This window comes from Manis javanica, chromosome 11, assembly GCF_040802235.1.
Source record: "Manis javanica isolate MJ-LG chromosome 11, MJ_LKY, whole genome shotgun sequence".
NCBI classification, from domain to species: domain Eukaryota; kingdom Metazoa; phylum Chordata; class Mammalia; order Pholidota; family Manidae; genus Manis; species Manis javanica.
The window spans coordinates 40960264-40977158 of NC_133166.1; the positions used below are offsets into that span (position 1 = coordinate 40960264).

Genomic DNA, 16895 nt, shown 5'->3' on the forward strand with positions numbered 1-16895 from the left:
GGATGTTGTCCTGTGTCCTGTGGTCTCTATTTTAGGAAGATTTTTCTTTGTTATATTTTCATAGCTCTATGTGTTTCTGGGAGGAGATTTCCACTGCTCTACTCACGCCGCCATCCTGGCTCCGCCCCCCCCATCCTTCATATTTTTAACAACTTTATTGAGATATAATTTACATAGCATTAAGTTTACCTTCTTAAGATATTCAATTCAATGGTTTTAACTATATTTTCAGCAGTGTACAATCATTACTATAATTTTAGAGCATTTTTGTCATCCGTAGAGAAATCTGGTACCATTAACAATCATTCCCCATTCCCTAAGTAACCACTAATTTGCTTTGTGTCTATATAGATCTACCTATTTTGGACATTTTAAGTAAATGAGATCAAATAACATGTGGTCATTTGGGACTGACTTCCTTCACTTAGCAAAATGTTTTTGAGATTCAACCATGACATATGCTGTAGTTTGTAGCAATACTTCATTCTGTTTTATTTCTGAATAACATTCCATTGTATGGCTGCACCACATTTTCCTTATTCATTCATCAGCTTATGAATATTTGGGTTCTTTTCACCTTTTGGCTATTATGAATAATGCTTATATGATGTTTGTATGCCATTCTTTTTGGGGCATATCTTTTTATTGTTTTGTATATATATATATATATAGGAGTAGAATTGCTGGGACATGAGGTAACCCTATGTTGAATAGTCTGTAGCACTACCAAAGAATTGCCAAAATGGCTGAAATATTTCACTTTCCCACTAGCAATGTACAAGGGATCTGATTTCCCTACATTCTTATTAACACTTGCTATTTTCTGTCTTATTTGTTATAGCTTTTCTAGTGGACATGAAGTATTATCTCACCGTGGTTTTGCTTTGGATTTCTCTAATTATTAATGATGCTGAGCATCTTTTCATGTGCTCTGTTAGTCATTTGTATACCTTCTTTGGAGAAAGTCCTATTTAAATACTTTTCTTATTTTGTAATTGGAAAAAATATCTTTTTATTGAATGTTAAAGGTTCTTTATATATTCTGGATTCGAGTAACTGATCAGATATGATTTGCAAATATTTTACGATGGCCCCTATTGTTATGAAAGAAATAGTCTGCCTCAAAGAGAACTGCTGAAACAACAGCCGTTTCCCCTCTCTCATCCCACAGAGTCACCATGATAAATGCATCAATACATCTTCCTTCCACTCATCCATCTATCCATTCTCATATAAATGGCTATTTGTATTAGCCATTTGCTAAATTAAGAAACTCTTCTTGGGGTTAGGTATAAAAGAAATTTATTTGAGTTAAATCCTCAAGCAATTTGTGCTCTAGTAGAGAAAACACACTTTAGTAAAATACTAATATGTTAGTCAAATACACAAATAAATATAAAATTATAACAATGATTAGCCCTATGGAGGAGAAGGGCTGGGTGTTATATGAGTGTGTTATAGGGATATGAAATCAGGAGTAAATTTCTGCAGAGGTGAGGACTGAGTTGAGATACCACAAATAAGCAGGCATTAACTGGGCTGAGAGGGGTGAACATGTGAAAGTGCCTGTGGCCCAAGGGAAGGAGATGAAGGCAGTGCAGCTGAGCAGAGCAGGTAAGAGGGCAAATGGAACACATTGGAGCTGGGCAGTGAGATGGGGACAAGACCATGCTGAGCCTAGGAGGTCATACCAGCAGTATTTGGCTGCATTGTAAGACCAAAGGGAACTAACTGGACAATGTTAGCAGGGATGGCAAAATAATCAGATTTCAATTCCTGAAAGAGTACTCTAAATGCAGTATGAAGAATAAATTGAAGATTGGCAATAGTGCATATGAGAGATCCTTAGAGAATCTATCACTCTAACCCAAGTGACGGCAGCTTAGATGTGGGTGAGATGCTGGTAGCTTGGATGAGAGTGGTAACTGGATGAGGGTGGTGGTGGCAATGGAAATGGGGATGTAAGAATGAATCTGATACTTTTGAAGAAAAACCAGCAAGATTTGATGATAGATTGATTATTACAGATTAAGGGAGAAAGAGGTTTCAAAAATGACTAATAATTATATGGTTCTATTTCTTCCACCATGATTTGACAGTGATGGCCTTGGTTTGAATCTACCATCCTATAACTTTGGGCCATAACCTCTTTGTTCCCATTTATTTGTTTGGAAAACGGGGTTGATTATAGTACTTAACTCATATGATTACCCTAATACATTTAGAACAACATCTGGCATCATAGTATGTGCTCAATAAATGTGACTTGTGAGACATCCTAACTATGAATGCTATTTAGAAAATAAGCAGAGGAGGAAAGTGACTGATTCCTTAAAAATTAATTATGAATACTTGTGCTTCTGGCCAAGATGGACTAGTCCTATTATTTCAGGTCTTTCCTTCTATAATTAAAAACCCTTGGGCATAAAACAACAAATATCTAGGAAGACTCTGAAAAGTGAAAAAAAAAAAAAAGATGAACTACTTAGGATCTTCGGAACTAGGAACAACAAGGTGTGCATTCCCTGTTTTCTTTCTGCCTTTCATGCATTCCAGACAGGGAGGTGAAGAAGCTTGCAACCTCAAACCAACAGCAGATACAGAAAAAATCCTCCAAGAAAAGCCAAGTCTGCTTCTCGTAGGAAAAGAACTAGGGAGAGGGGTGCTAACAGAATAGAAAACCTTTTTGAAAATACCAACCCTACTCTAGCCATGTGTCAATGGAAATCTGTTTGACAGAGATAACCTGCTGATTCCCCCTCTGTGGCAATGTTAGCAAGGTCTAGCATGGAGCTGGGCCTCCACCCCTGCCTGCAGCATGGACACTGAATGAGGCAGTGCAAGGTGAGGACAACTGCCCCGCCACTGTCTCCCAGCTTCCTTTTCAGTGGGGCCCAGAAGAGAGCTAAGCTTCCACCTCCACCCAGCATTTACAAGGTGGTATGAGGTGGAGCTAACAGTATACTAAATGCTTTCTCCCTAAGATTGGTAACAAACCAATGATGTCTGCTCTCACCACTCTTGTGCAACCTAACCCTGGAAGTCTTATCTAGTACAGTAAGTCAACAAAAGGAAATACAAAGCATCTAGATTGGAAAGAAAGAAATAAAGCTATTTCTATTTGCAGATGACAGGATTGTTGAACTAATAAGTGAGTTCAACAAGGTCACAAGCTATGAGATCAACATACAAATATTAGTTGTATTCCTTTATATTAGCAACTGATATGTAGAAACCAAAATTAAAAACATATAAAATCTCTCTAAAGTAAAATGAAATGCCTAGGTGTAAGTCTACCAACATGTACAGGATTTGTATGCTGAAAAATACAAAACACTAATGAAAGAAATCACTGAGTAAAATAGGTAGACATACTGTGTTCACAGCTTGGAAAACTCAATATAGTAAAGATGTCAATTCTCCACAAATTGATTCTATAACATAATTCCAAGTATTAAAATTCTAACAAGGCTTTTGTAGAAATGGACAAGCTTGACTTAAAATTTATGTAGAAAGGCAGAGGGACTAGAATAACTAAATTTTGAAAAAGAAGAATGAAGTGAGGGAAATTATCTGATAGTAAGGCATTCTATATACTCTAGTAATCAAGGAAGTGTGTTATAAGCAAAGGAAAAGACACAAAGATCATTGAAACACAAAAGCAAACCTAGAAACAAATTAATACAAATATAACAATTGGTTTTGGATAAAGGTATAAAAGCAATTTAATGGAGGAAAAATTGCCTTTTCAGCATATGGTCCTGGAACAATTGGACAAGCATATGTGAAATATTAACCTTGACCTAAACTTCATACTCTATGTAAAAATTAGCTCAAAAATGGATCATGGCTTTTAAATACAAACTGTTAGAAAAAGTAGGAGAAAATCTTTGAGACCTAGGGTTAGACAAAGAGTTCTTAGATGTGGCATTAAAAGCACTATCCATAAAATTAAAAAAGCAAATGGAATTTCATAAAAAATAAAAGCTTTTGCCTTATGAAAGACTGATAAGTAGATGAAAATAAAAGGTATAGACTGAGAAAATATTTGCAGACCATATACCCAACAGAGGCCTTATCTAGAACATATGAAGAATTCTCAGAACTCAACATTAAAATAAAAATTAACCCAAATATAAAATGGACAGAAGACATGAATGAGTATTTCACCAGAGAGAAAACTTCAGATGACAGATAGCACATGAACAGATGTTCAACATCATTAGCTCTTAACAAAATGTAAATTAAAAGCACAATGCCATTTCACTACATACCCATCAGAATGGCTAAGTTTAAAAAGTGACAATACCAAATGCTGACAAAGATGTGAAGAAACATGATGACTCATATGTTACTGATGGGAATGCAAAATGTTATAGCCATTCTGGAAAACTGGCAGTTTCTTATAATGAAATGTGCTGGTACTTGTAATCCCACTCTTACGTTTATTGCAGAGTAATGAAAATATGTGTTCACACAAAAACCTGTGCATAGATATTCGTAGAAATTTTCTTCATAATAGCAAACACAGGAAACAATCCAGATGGTACATCCATTGTGTGAATCGTTAAACAAGCTGTGAAGCATCCATATAATGGAATACGACTCAGCAATAAAAAGGAGTAAACTATTGACACATACGACAGTCTGGCTGGAAGTCAAGGAAAGTCAATCTCAAGATTTACTTACTGTATAATTCCATTTATATAACATTCTTTAAATGAAAAATTATAGAGTTGGAGAACAGGTTAGCAATTGACTGGTGACAGGGATTGGGCATAGGTGGGTGTTGGGGTGTGTTGAGTAGATAGAGATAGCATGATTCTGATGGTGGTTACATGTACTTATACAGAGGATAATATTGCTTAGAACTATACACATACATACAGACAAATGGATGCAGGTCTTAAAAATAGCGTAAAGTGAATTAGGTCTGTGGACTAGTTCACAGTAATATACCAAGATCAGTTTCTGGTTTTTATAATTGTGCTACAGCTACGTAAGATAGCATGCTTGAGAAGCTGGATGAAGGGACTCTAGAGCTTTTACAATTTTCTGTAACTGTGATTTTTATTTTCCAGTAAAAAATTACCTACACTGTGGCCAATATTGTATAAATTCCATTGGATCAGATAAAGTGGGGTTTGGGAAAGAATGCAGAAGGATGGAGGAGATGTGAGTTTGAGTTCCAGATGTACAACGTATTACCTATGCACTTACCGGAGAAGCCTCTTAGGTGCTCCAAACCCCAATTTCTACATATGTAAAATGTGACTGTGAAGACCTGCTTCACCTATCCCAGTGAGGTCATTGTAACCATTTTGTAAAATGCCTAAGAGATTACTTTGAATGAAGTGAAGTCAGCAACCAGCCAGACCCCAAACATGGGGCATCTGTAGCCGCAGGGAAGTGACTGTTTCAGCATCTTGCTTGGGTCCTAATTAGGTCACCAAGGAAAGCAATGTGTTAGTTGATAAGGGCTATGGATTACAGTTGATTATAGTGCTAGATCACTTCGAGTCCTTCTGATGCATTCTGTGGAAGGAAAAGGAAGGGGAAGGGGAAAGGACCTATGTGATCATTGTAGTGCTTCTTGACCAGTTAATAAATAGTTAGCCAGCATAACAATAATCATCATTTTCAGTGGAGAGGCAGCCTGCTGCCACAAACGTGATCCTTGGTCCTGAGATGTGTGATACTCCAAATACACAATGAACAAACTCCGATCATACAACAGGATTCCTAAACATACATCCTTACCTAGGCCGTCTGTAGTCTTGCTTCCTGGGGCCCATAATTGAATCTAAGGAAATACTACTTTGGGTCTTCCAAGAGGCATTTTTTGCTCTTGTTGTTAGTTTGTACCTCTTTATCCCCTTCACCTATTTCACTGCTCTGCTCCCACTGCACCCCAGGGTGCCAACTGTGTATTTCTATTTCTATTTCTGTTTTGTTTTGTTTTTAGGTTTCACATATAAGTGAAACCATATGGTATTCATCTTTCTATGACTGACTTATTTCACTCACTCAGCATAATACACTTAGGTGCTTCCATGTTGTCACAAATGGCGAAAACTTTTTTTATTTTTTACTTTCATCCCCATGACTAATTTATGTTGTGATTGAGATTTTATGCATCTTTTATGTCTTTTATCTAGTTCATTAGAGGTACTCTAATTAATTGTCCAGAGCTTATCTGTTCACAGCCTTTTTGTCTGAACTACCTATAAAGGAAAGTTTTCCTAACTAGTTTTAGCCAACATCCAACAATAATTGCAGTACTAGTGGTCATAGTAGTAGAGATGCCATTGTAGTAATAGTAATAACAACAACAACAATAAAATAGCTTACCTGTATAGAGTGCTTACTAGTTACAATGCAGTATGACAAGTATTTTGCCTATATTAACTAATTTAATTCTCACAGTACCAGGAGATAGGTTCTGTTACTGTCCCCATTCTACATGTTAGGGAACTACGATACAAATTGGCTCAATAACAGACTTGCTCAGCTAGTAAGTAGCAAGCCCAGGATCACTTCAGCCAGGCTGTGTGGTTCAGGAGTCTGTGCTTTCAATCTTTATGCCATGCCAGCTTTCACACATGCTTGTCCCACACCTTTTGCAGCGCCACCAATGTGATTTTTCTGGAATTTGATTTTTCTAAGAGGAGACAGTTTCTTCTTGGCTATTTATGTAAAACATAGTTTTGAAGATACTGTTTACTTTGAAACTTGGGCATGGCTAAGGTAATATATGAAAGTGTTGTACCTTTCCTTTTTGAGGATAGGCTAGATCATCAGTAGTAGTTTGCAGTGTAGTGAAAGAGTCTCCATTTTGGACTTTCCTATGTCTTGGTTTAGCTTTAGCCACTTCCAGATTGTTTCCGGCTGCTCAGTGATGTGGCGGTCAACCCCGGTATGTAGTCACAAATCTGAGCTTCCCTGCCTTCTACTTTTGGGATCTTAGGCAGATTATTTAATGTCTTTTTGTCTCAATTCCTTCATTGTAGAATGAGAAAACTTAGTTCATATTCATATAATTTTAGGGAGAATTAAATGACATATGTACCACATTTAGCTCCATGATTGGCACTGTCTACGATCAATACTGTTATGGGAAGTAGTGATAAGCAAAGCAAGGTTTGGAGAAAATATGCTACAGTTCCTCTCTTTAAAGTTAATTAGTTAAGACATTAATGAAAGCATTTACAAGTATCACCATATATTGTGCTTTGATTGCCTCCAAAGAGGTAAAGTTATTAATTTAACAAAATATCTAAGGTAGGTGAAATTCACGTGGTACAGAGAGCCTGTGCAGAAGGCTTACGGCAAGTGCATGGGTATGAAGAAGTGTTTGAAGACAGACAGGGGCTCAGATATTCCAACCTCATTGGGAGAGAGTATTTGAGTCATGGAAACTGCATGACAAATTCATTCCTACCTTCCATTAGGCAGATTATTTAATTCTAGAGAGGTAGGAATGAATTCCCACATTTGTAGGGCAGTGATGGGGCCACCTCATCAACAAAGAGGGTTTGTTTCAAGGATATTGGGAGATAAGTTAGAAAGCATGGATGTGTTAATTAACTCAAAGGGGGAAGTCCTTTCCCAAAGTATGCATATATCAAATTATCACACTGTACCCCTTAAATATCTTACCAGTTTTTGTCATTTATACTGGGTCAGTAAAGCTGGAGAAAAAACCCTTGCTTTTAGAATATTGCATAAAACCATACTTTCTCCATACTCTTCTTTCATGGGCAAATCTCTCTGAGAAAACCCTAACCAACCTCAAAAGATCAGTTCAAATACTACCTTTTAGATGAAGACTTTTCTCCCTATTAGCAGAATTTTTTTCCCTCTCATGAGCTCTTACCCTAGTTTATCTTTCTTCCTCTTATCTAGAATGATCACACATGCAGGTTTGAGTTGCGCCTGCTACCCCAGTGTAATTATTAGCAGAACCCCCTTCATTCTAAAGTAGGTTCTGTTTGTACGATAAAACATAAGGTCACCTACTTATAACTCTTTCTCAGTTGTCCCTGTGTTCTACTTAGTTACACAGTAACCCCCATTAAAATGTTCTATGAGCAGAGAACATATCTAGTCATGTTTGTATTCCCAGTAGAAACCCTAGTAATTATTTATTGAATGAATTTAAATGAGATTGAAAACTCTTGGAGTCGAAGTCTATATTCTTAGACTTTTTGTGTCCCTACCATCATCTGTCTTCACACCTGCACATGCCAGGTGTTTGATGGTCTTCAGATTTGATCAGACATCCACAGGGTTATACTATTTCTGGAGGAAGCTGGAGATGACGTTAGCACACGCTAGAGGTGTGTCCTTATAAATCTTCTCTTCTCACTGCTAGGTAGTCCATGCATGTTTCTCACTGACGGTTTGGGTTGATCTTAAGGTCTAAAGAAAAAATTTTCATCTGAAAATCCGAAGTGCTAAACCAAGTGTCATATGCATGTGTGTGTTTTACCTAATTGCATGTGGGTGACTAAAAACAGCTCCATTTTGTAGATTTTTATCTTATTATTGGATCTCTGTTAGGAAATTTAAAATAAAAATTAATGAAGATAGATGATATTTCAGTTGTTTGCTATATTGACCTAATAGTACACTTAACAAACTCTATTAAATTTTTAGTTTTGTCCAATTAATGTTATTTCGTTGGGGTTTCTAGTTGATTTTTCAACTCCTGTTTTGTAACCTTTTATGACTTAAATAACCCTACCTGATTCTGCTTAAAATTTCTAAGAAATTATGCTAGCAGATGTTAAAGGTGCTCAATGACATAAACTTTCCCATATTGTTTATTTCCGAGTAGTTGTTTAGATGACTCTTGAAAATGTCCTGATTATGAGAGGAAATTGTACTTATCTGTGAAATCTTGATTTCTAACTTAGAATCTTCTAGTCCATTTTGTAGTGTTAGATCCATTTCCCCCATATCTTGTAGCTGAAGGATGATGCAGCTATTTGAATACGTATATTGCTGCACATCAGGCATCCACCTGAGGGTATGTTCCGAACTCTGAAAATTAAACTGCCGGGAGCCCCTGAAGAGAGCTCTGAGAGTAAATCCCATTTGTACTCAGAGCACAGCCCCGTGCTCATCAGCATTCCCTATAACCAGTGCTATTCTTTTGAAAATACTTGTTGGTAAATGCTCCTTTGCCAGGCTGTTTTAGCTGGTCTTCCTCTTCAGGTTTACCCTTTCTGTTCTAAGAAACAGTGGACTCTCTCACATGGGCTTGTTTCTCTTCCTTTTTCATCACCTTCGGGGAGCATTTCCCAGCCTCAGCACTAGTGGCATTTTGCACGGGTTTGTTCTTTCTCGTGGTCACCCTTCCTGTGCTTTTAAGATGCTTAGCAGTTCCCTGGCCTCTCCACACTGGAGTCCAGTAATGAGTCTATCCAAAACCATGGTAACCAAAAATATCATTACACATTGTCAAATGTTCCCATGGGAGAAGGGATGCAAAACTTCTCCCAGTTAAGAACCACTGCCTTGGAGCTTCCATGGAAACCTTTGCAGAACATGGAAGAAGCAAGGACCTTAGACCAACACTTAGCAGTTGTGTGACTTGCATAAATTGCATGACTTCTTTGACACTCAGTTTCTTTACCTGCAAAGTGGGGATGATAATGCCCATCTTTTAGCGTCATTGAGGTTTCAACCACATAAGGCATTGAAACTGCCAGACATGTAGTAAGGTCCCAGTGCACGGTAGTCACTGTCGTTCTTTCTTGGTGAGTCTCAGCTGACTTTTCCAGCACCAGTGATTCCAACTTAAGGTGTCTCTATTTCTCACCCTGCAAACAGAGCACGATGAGTGTGGCAGTGGGCAGCACAGCTGTGATGAGAATGCCATCTGCACCAACACTGTCCAGGGACACAGCTGCACGTGCAAACCGGGCTACGTGGGCAACGGGACCGTCTGCAGAGGTAGGCCTGCTGCCTTGGGCCAGCTGTGAGCTGCCTCTCTGCCAGGGCTCTTGGTTCTTGTGCGGCAGATCCTTTTCGCCATTCTGGTGGCTGAGCGTGGCCAGGTTCCTGTTTCTTGTCTGTCAGTTGGCAAGGGCACTGTGCATCAGAGAAGAAGAAAAATGCTTTGTGTCTACCTTTTGGGTTGAATGAAAAAGACGTGAGCATGGGTCAGGGGCGCAGGTCCACAACTTGATGGCCCTCTTCCACTTTCCCTCTTGGCCTGAGTTTGCGAGTGATGCTCTGATGGCTAATGTTGGCTTTTATTCCTTGTGACCTTCCTTCAGAGAGCAAGTGGGGCACTGCTTATGGTCACACTGGAGGTATCTACTTGGATAGGAAGCTTCAAGAATGGTGTCAGGCACATTGTACACACTCATTTAATATATCTTAATTAACTGAATCAACCAAAGAGGAAAGAGACACAATCACATTGAAAAAGAGGCAAAATGTACAAAAAAAAAAAAAACCAAACAGGAAATAACCCTTTGAATTAGGTATTATCATCATCCACTTTGTAGTGGTAACAAAACTGAGACACAGAAAGGTTAAGTGACTTGCCCAAGGACACACAGCACATTATCAGTTCTCTGCAGAGAGCACATGCTGAGGATGAGAGGGAAATAATGTACCATGACTAAGATTAGATTTGACTTAACTATACGTTTGTGAGGCTGTGGCAGAGAGCCTCTTACATGACTGAGAGTGTAAACTGGTTAAACTTTTTTATGACGATTGCAATTGGACAAAATCTATCAACATTTTTCAAATAACTATGAAGAATAACATAGATATTTTCTTGGTTCCTTCAATCAACTTTACTTCTTGATGTGTGCTCTAGCAAAGCACCTGCTCATGAGGGAAATGCACATACAGTGTTCTTGCTGCCCATTTGTGTTCATCAAAAACAAGAAATAATCAAAATATCCATCAGTAATGGGTTGATTTAATTTATTTGGCATATCATTTCATGGAATAGAATACAGTGGTTTGAAACTAAATGTATGTACACATACACACATACATATACGTACAAAGATCTCTAAGACATGAGCTCCAATGCATTTTTCCAAGGGAAAGAGGAGAATAAAAAGAAAACCAAGCTACAGGATAATACATTTGGTATCATCTCATGTTCTCTCATATTATTTACAAATACCTCTATTTGTATTTATGTAAATGCATAGAGACTGGAAACACACAAACTGTATCTTATTACCCATGGGTGTGTGTGTGTGTGTGGAAAAGAGCATTCATTCCCTTATTGCTATGTATACAATATTGTTTGCATCTCTTCAAGTGGGAATTTATACATGTAATATTTGTGTGTGTGTGTGTGTGTTTAAGTTCCATGGGCAAATAAAGGAACTACTGCTCAGCTTTTAAAAGAAGGCTGAAGATATTTGCAAAGCTAACAATAAAACATACACATTAATATAGTTTCTTGGATTATCAAACCCATTGTCAGGACCTACATGTTCATGCTGTAAATCTGAGTAACAACATAAGGATTTTATTTTAAAGCATTTTTTTTTCAGAGTTATGTTACCTCGTAAAATAATATTAATAGTACCGGTTCAGTGAGTTTGCGTTTGCCAAGGCTTATCATGCCATTGAGATAAGTAGTGGCTGCACCTTTGTGGAATTTGAAAGTCTGACTGTGAAAAATATGAGTTCAAATAATATTTCTTGTGCCTACAGACTCTGAAAGTTATGAATTAGGGAAAATAATTTTCTTGAAGTGATTCTTATGGTCAGTAGTGTTAACCTCAGTCAGGGAGAACCTGTGTGTTGTGAATGTTGCATGGGGAGGTGGTACAGGGTAGTTGGGGAACTGGACAAAGAGGTTGGAGAGCTGGGGTGCAGACCTGATTTCATTACTGGTCAGTTGTGACTTCTGTATTTTTACATATGAAAATTGGGTCCTTATTACCTCCCATGTTTATCCAACAGTGCATTGCAAAGAATTATTAAAGGAATAGATATCAATGTGTTTCTAACTATCAGATGCTGTATAAAGTAAAGACAGTATTATTTATCAGTGGTACAATGATGAAGGAGAAGGCAGCAGTTCATGAACTGACTTAAACCTCTGCCTTCTGACTGAAACACCCGAATGTTTCTCAGTTTCAAGGCATACATTTTATAGTTGACATTTCTACCGAAAGCATTTCTAAGTGAAACATTTACGGAGGGAACTGGACAAGGATACCCAGATAATCTTAATTCTTTTATTTTTTAATGTATAAAAGCTTTTCTAGACATGGTGTTGTTCATGGAATTGACTACATCTGGGTAGAAATAAGCACTGTTAACATTTCTATTAATAAGCAAAACACAAGGCAGCATTTTTTCAAACAATACTAATTGGTGTGAATTCTCTCAGATGAGCTTTCCTGGTGGCTGGTATGTAAGGAGGTCTTTTTGTTTGTTCCTGTTTTTTTTTTTCCCTCACATGGATGGAAAATACCAGTTCAGCTTCAACAGTAGTCACCACGTGTGTGCAGAACACCTTGGGTGTGTCTGTATATGTCATCTCATTTAGTTCCCACCATTACCCTGGGAGGCTGATACCATTATTCCATTTTACAGTAAATCTTGAATAAGACACCGCTGAGTCTGATCTAACCCATTGGTGCCACTGCTTTTGGATTTTTCCCTCCCTTCTAATCCCTTTTTCTTTTCTGTTTTTCTTCCTTTCTTTCTCTTTACCCTTCCTCTTCCTTCCTGGGTGTTCATCATTTAATATTGCATGCTCTCTCTCTGTCTCTCTCTGTCTCTCTCTCTGTCTCTGTCTGTCTCTGTTTTAGATAGTCTGAGACTACAAAGAAAACAGGAAGGGAAGAGACAGTGCAATGACAATCTGTAATTTTTAAAAATTTGCTCACATTTTTGATAAATGTACTTTTGAAACGATGCAACATCTGTTGCTAAATATTTTGGATTAAGTGAACAAAGTACTTGCAAACTGTCTGAAATCAGATTTACACAACCTGACCTATGAGGGTTGAGGTTGTCTGTGGGAGAGTGTTTATTTGCTTTTCCAGGCCTGCATTAACCTGGAACCTAAGGTGGCTTTAACTCAGCAGTTGTCAATACGTGACTGACCAGCTAAGCCTCCTCTCTTGTCTGTCATTAGGGCTGGACAAAATGTGATGATACTTGAGAGCCTGCTTGTCTTAATGAGTGATAATATTGACCTTTATTTCACAAACATACAGTGAGTGTGGTTTCTGTGTCTGGCACTTAGCTCTGGGCACCAGAACAGCAAAAGACAAATAAAACAAGGGCATTGGAGATTTCACTGTTTAGCATGGGAAAAGGGTTTGAGCAAATGCTTCGAACCCAACAGAACAGGTTACCAAATGGGTTACTATGATGCGAAAGAGGCTTATAAGAATTGCTCAAAATATAGAGCCATGTGAAAGGCCTATGATGTGTTTGTTAGGACTTCTTTGGTTACAAGTAAGAGAACTCTACTGGTAGGATTGGTCATGTAATTTGCAGAGCGCAAAGTAAAAGGAAAGTGTGGGGTCCTTTTTCAAAATAGGGAAAATCTGCTGTGCAAAGGTACAAAAATATAAAGCTTTTACCTTTCTTTTGTGCTTTCTATCTCAACCTGTCATGGTGTTTTTATTTGCTATTTAATGTTACTCCCTTGGCCATGGGAATACTCTTGGGGTGAGTGCAGACCCTCAGAGGAGATTCTGGCCTGTTCCCCAACCTGGCTCATGCACTTGGCCCACTGACTGCAGAGCTTCCCTCTGCCCTGAGAAATGCACTGTGACCTGGCTGGTACAGTGTCAGAGCCACCTGTCTCCCCTTCCTCTGAGCCCTCCACTGCAGTCCACAGCCAATGGACTATCAAGGGGACTACAGTTTCCCCACCAGTTCCCTGGATCACCAGCTTGGAGTGGGGATGACACAGCCATGTTCCACCTAGAAACACCAGAGCATGCATGCCTAACGCTGACCCTACTTTTGTGTGTGCCCAGGACTCTGCTGGGGGTGGAGAGCAGCAGTTGTTGCTGGGAAGAGAGGGACAGGCTGTAAGGGACCCTAGAGCACCAGGGACAGGGGAGTGAAGAGCCAAGGACCCGTCCTGGAGCAGCGAGGAAGTGGAAGGAGGGGAGACCATACATGAGCTAAGGCCCCAAACCTGCGGAGCACGCTCCATTGTCCCAGTAGACTGCACTTGCAAAATACAAAATCAAAGATGGAAATACTCAGGACTTCAGGATGGTGCCCACAGAGCTGTAGTCTTTAAGTATGAAGTCTTCTGAGGGAGGGGCCAGCTGAGTGCATGCTGGTGAAGTTGGATGTGCCTGCAGTATCAGAGGGCTCCCCAGCTGTGTCGTGGCTCCTCAGGGCGGCAGATGGCCGGGGGAAGAAGCACGTTGCTCCAGGAGCTGGGGTGCTGATAGTGCTCTTACCTCCTGTCTGCTTTGCACTTCTCTCTGGACCAGTTCCATAGTTCTCTCTCATTACGGGCTGGCTTTCTGATTGTTTGTCCATGTGTTTGAGGATCAGATCCTCTGCTCACAAACTTGGCCTTATCACCAGACCTGAGATGATCAATCTCTTGGGAATGAATATATTAATTTATTATGATCCCTGTCATATTTGATCACAGGGATAGCCTAAAAATGATACCCTTGTTTTCCCCGGCCTGCATTCAGAACCGATTGAGAGACAGATAAAGAAATGAAGCACGCGAAGACCAAAATGTCAATGTGAGTACTGGTACAGGTCGCCCCGGAGAACATTGCTTGTGTGTGTGTGACAGTGGTGTTCATTATACCGAGTCCCCACATTAGGCTTATGCAGCCAGTCACAGGTGGAGCAGGGCCACTCGTGGAGCAGCTGTATGTAGGGCCTCCTCTGCACCCTTTAGGGCAGGAGGTATGGCCCAGAGCGGGTGTTTCCTGTGGGCTGTGGATCTCCTGATTCCTAGTGCATGAGTGAGGAAAGAGATGGGCTACACATATCCAGTTCCTCTCTCCCCACACCATCAATCACAGAGGAATGAGAGGGGTGGCCAAGGGCCAAGGGGAAATACCTTAGGGAAATCAGATAAATGGAAAAGAAGCACTTCCCACTTCTTACCAGCCCCTCCAACAGTTTCCATTAAGAAGGGATAAAATATTTGTGCCTGTAAGTTCTACCTTCCTTGAGTGAATTTTTTTTAAATTCAGAGTTTATTTACGTGAGAAATCAGAAGGACTTAGCCAGGGGTTTACTGGCTCATCATCCCAGTCTGTTCACCGGCTATAGGATCTCCACTGTAGGGAGAGTCTCTCCAGGGACATTCTAAAGCTAGTTGATGCCCTTGCTCAAAATCCTCTGGCATGGCAGGGGACAGTGAGTGATGCCCTCCTAGTGTCCCCCCAGAGCCCCTCTATTGTCTAGAGAAATTGATGAATTATCTTCCCTTGCCCAGTGTTTCTTTTCAGACCTCTGAGGGGGCTCTTTAATGACTCTACAGTTTATGGCAGTGTATTTCATCTTTCCTTGTATTTTAAGTCCAGGAAGCCTTTTCTGACTTCAGGCTGGATGAGCACGCCTTCTCTGTGCTCTATAGACACTCCCCAGACACCATGCCAGTCTCTATAATCCCATACTGCAGCTGACTGTTTACTGGGCTGTCTTCTGCAGGCCATGCCTCTCTATCTCTATTTAACTATCTATTTTACTATCATTAGATCTAAGCCTAGTACAGTGCCCAAATGTTTCCTGATGAACAAACACATGGAGATCCCTTTCTAATAGTACATGTTCTTGTATACCTAGAAGGTCTTACAAGAAAGCAAAAGTCTGCCTGGGACACGGAGCTACTTAAGCCACTTAAGCCTTACCAAAGCCTGAGGAAAGCATTACTCCCAAAGGTAGATTGCAAACCGGCTTTAATGTCGAGTCTGCATTGCTAATAGATGACTGACTTTCCAAGACAATCAATCCAATAAAATTCAATTCACTGTAGAAGTTCCTGGAACACAGGTGAATCCTTATTAGAAGGCACTTCAGAATCCTGTAATGCTCTAAAGTCGTTCATTATAATCATGTTTGCGCTGAGGTGCATATGCAGAAGTGCTGCTCCTAGAAATTGTTCTTTGATGGGATGCTGGATAATTGTACATAGACATAGAAAGTCAGGAACTGAAGGCCAGAGGAGGTTTGCTATAGAAAGAAAGACTAATGTGACATCTCATGCTAATGATATAAATGAAATTCTGAATTAAATAAGTAATAGAGGCATATCACATAAACAAAAGATGCTTTCAGAGAATCAGGCAATATGGGAGAAGGGACAGGGAGAATAGAAAGGTAAGTTGTTTTAGTAAGATATCCCTGAAGATAATAAAATTGATAAATTATTGGGCTGTGAATCAGAGATGATGCTTGGGGATTTTGAAGCAAACAGCAAGGGGAATAGGAAAGCCTTTGGCAAACTACTTAAAGCACTCTAAACATAGTTTTGAAATGTGGTTCATGTAATGAGGAAGAATTCAGGAAGGTCCCAATCTAAAATTCTGCCTTTAGGCATACAGACAAAATATCGGAGAGAATGGTGAGAGGAGACTGGTATTTTAGGATGGTTTGACCCATTTGGAGCCAGGCTCATTTATAAAAACACATACATATTAATAAAGAGATAAGGATTATGACTGTGTTTCTCAAAGTGTGCCTCTGGTTATAGAGCAATTTCATAACATTTTAAGGAAGGACTTGAAACTATACTGTGCACCTGATTGATTTTTAAGTTCAGAAAGCAGGTAGAGGAAGCTGAGGATCAGACTTGGTTAATGAGAAGGATCTTTGCAGCAAATGTGGACTAATAGTAATCAGAGCCACTTAAAGATTCCACATTTAGAACATGGTGGGGGTGGGTGGGTATC

The 16895-nt window shown here is 39.4% G+C and overlaps 1 protein-coding gene across 2 annotated transcripts in view; it reads left to right on the plus strand.

Annotated features, from left to right (window-relative positions):
* NELL1 (neural EGFL like 1) overlaps window positions 1–16895 on the plus strand; it is an 865070-nt gene that overhangs the window by 537158 nt on the left and 311017 nt on the right. For both annotated transcript variants that reach the window (XM_037027141.2, XM_073216324.1), the window contains exon 14: window positions 9838–9960. In XM_037027141.2, the coding sequence (XP_036883036.2) occupies window positions 9838–9960 (123 nt within the window). The remainder of the gene's footprint in view (window positions 1–9837; window positions 9961–16895) is intronic.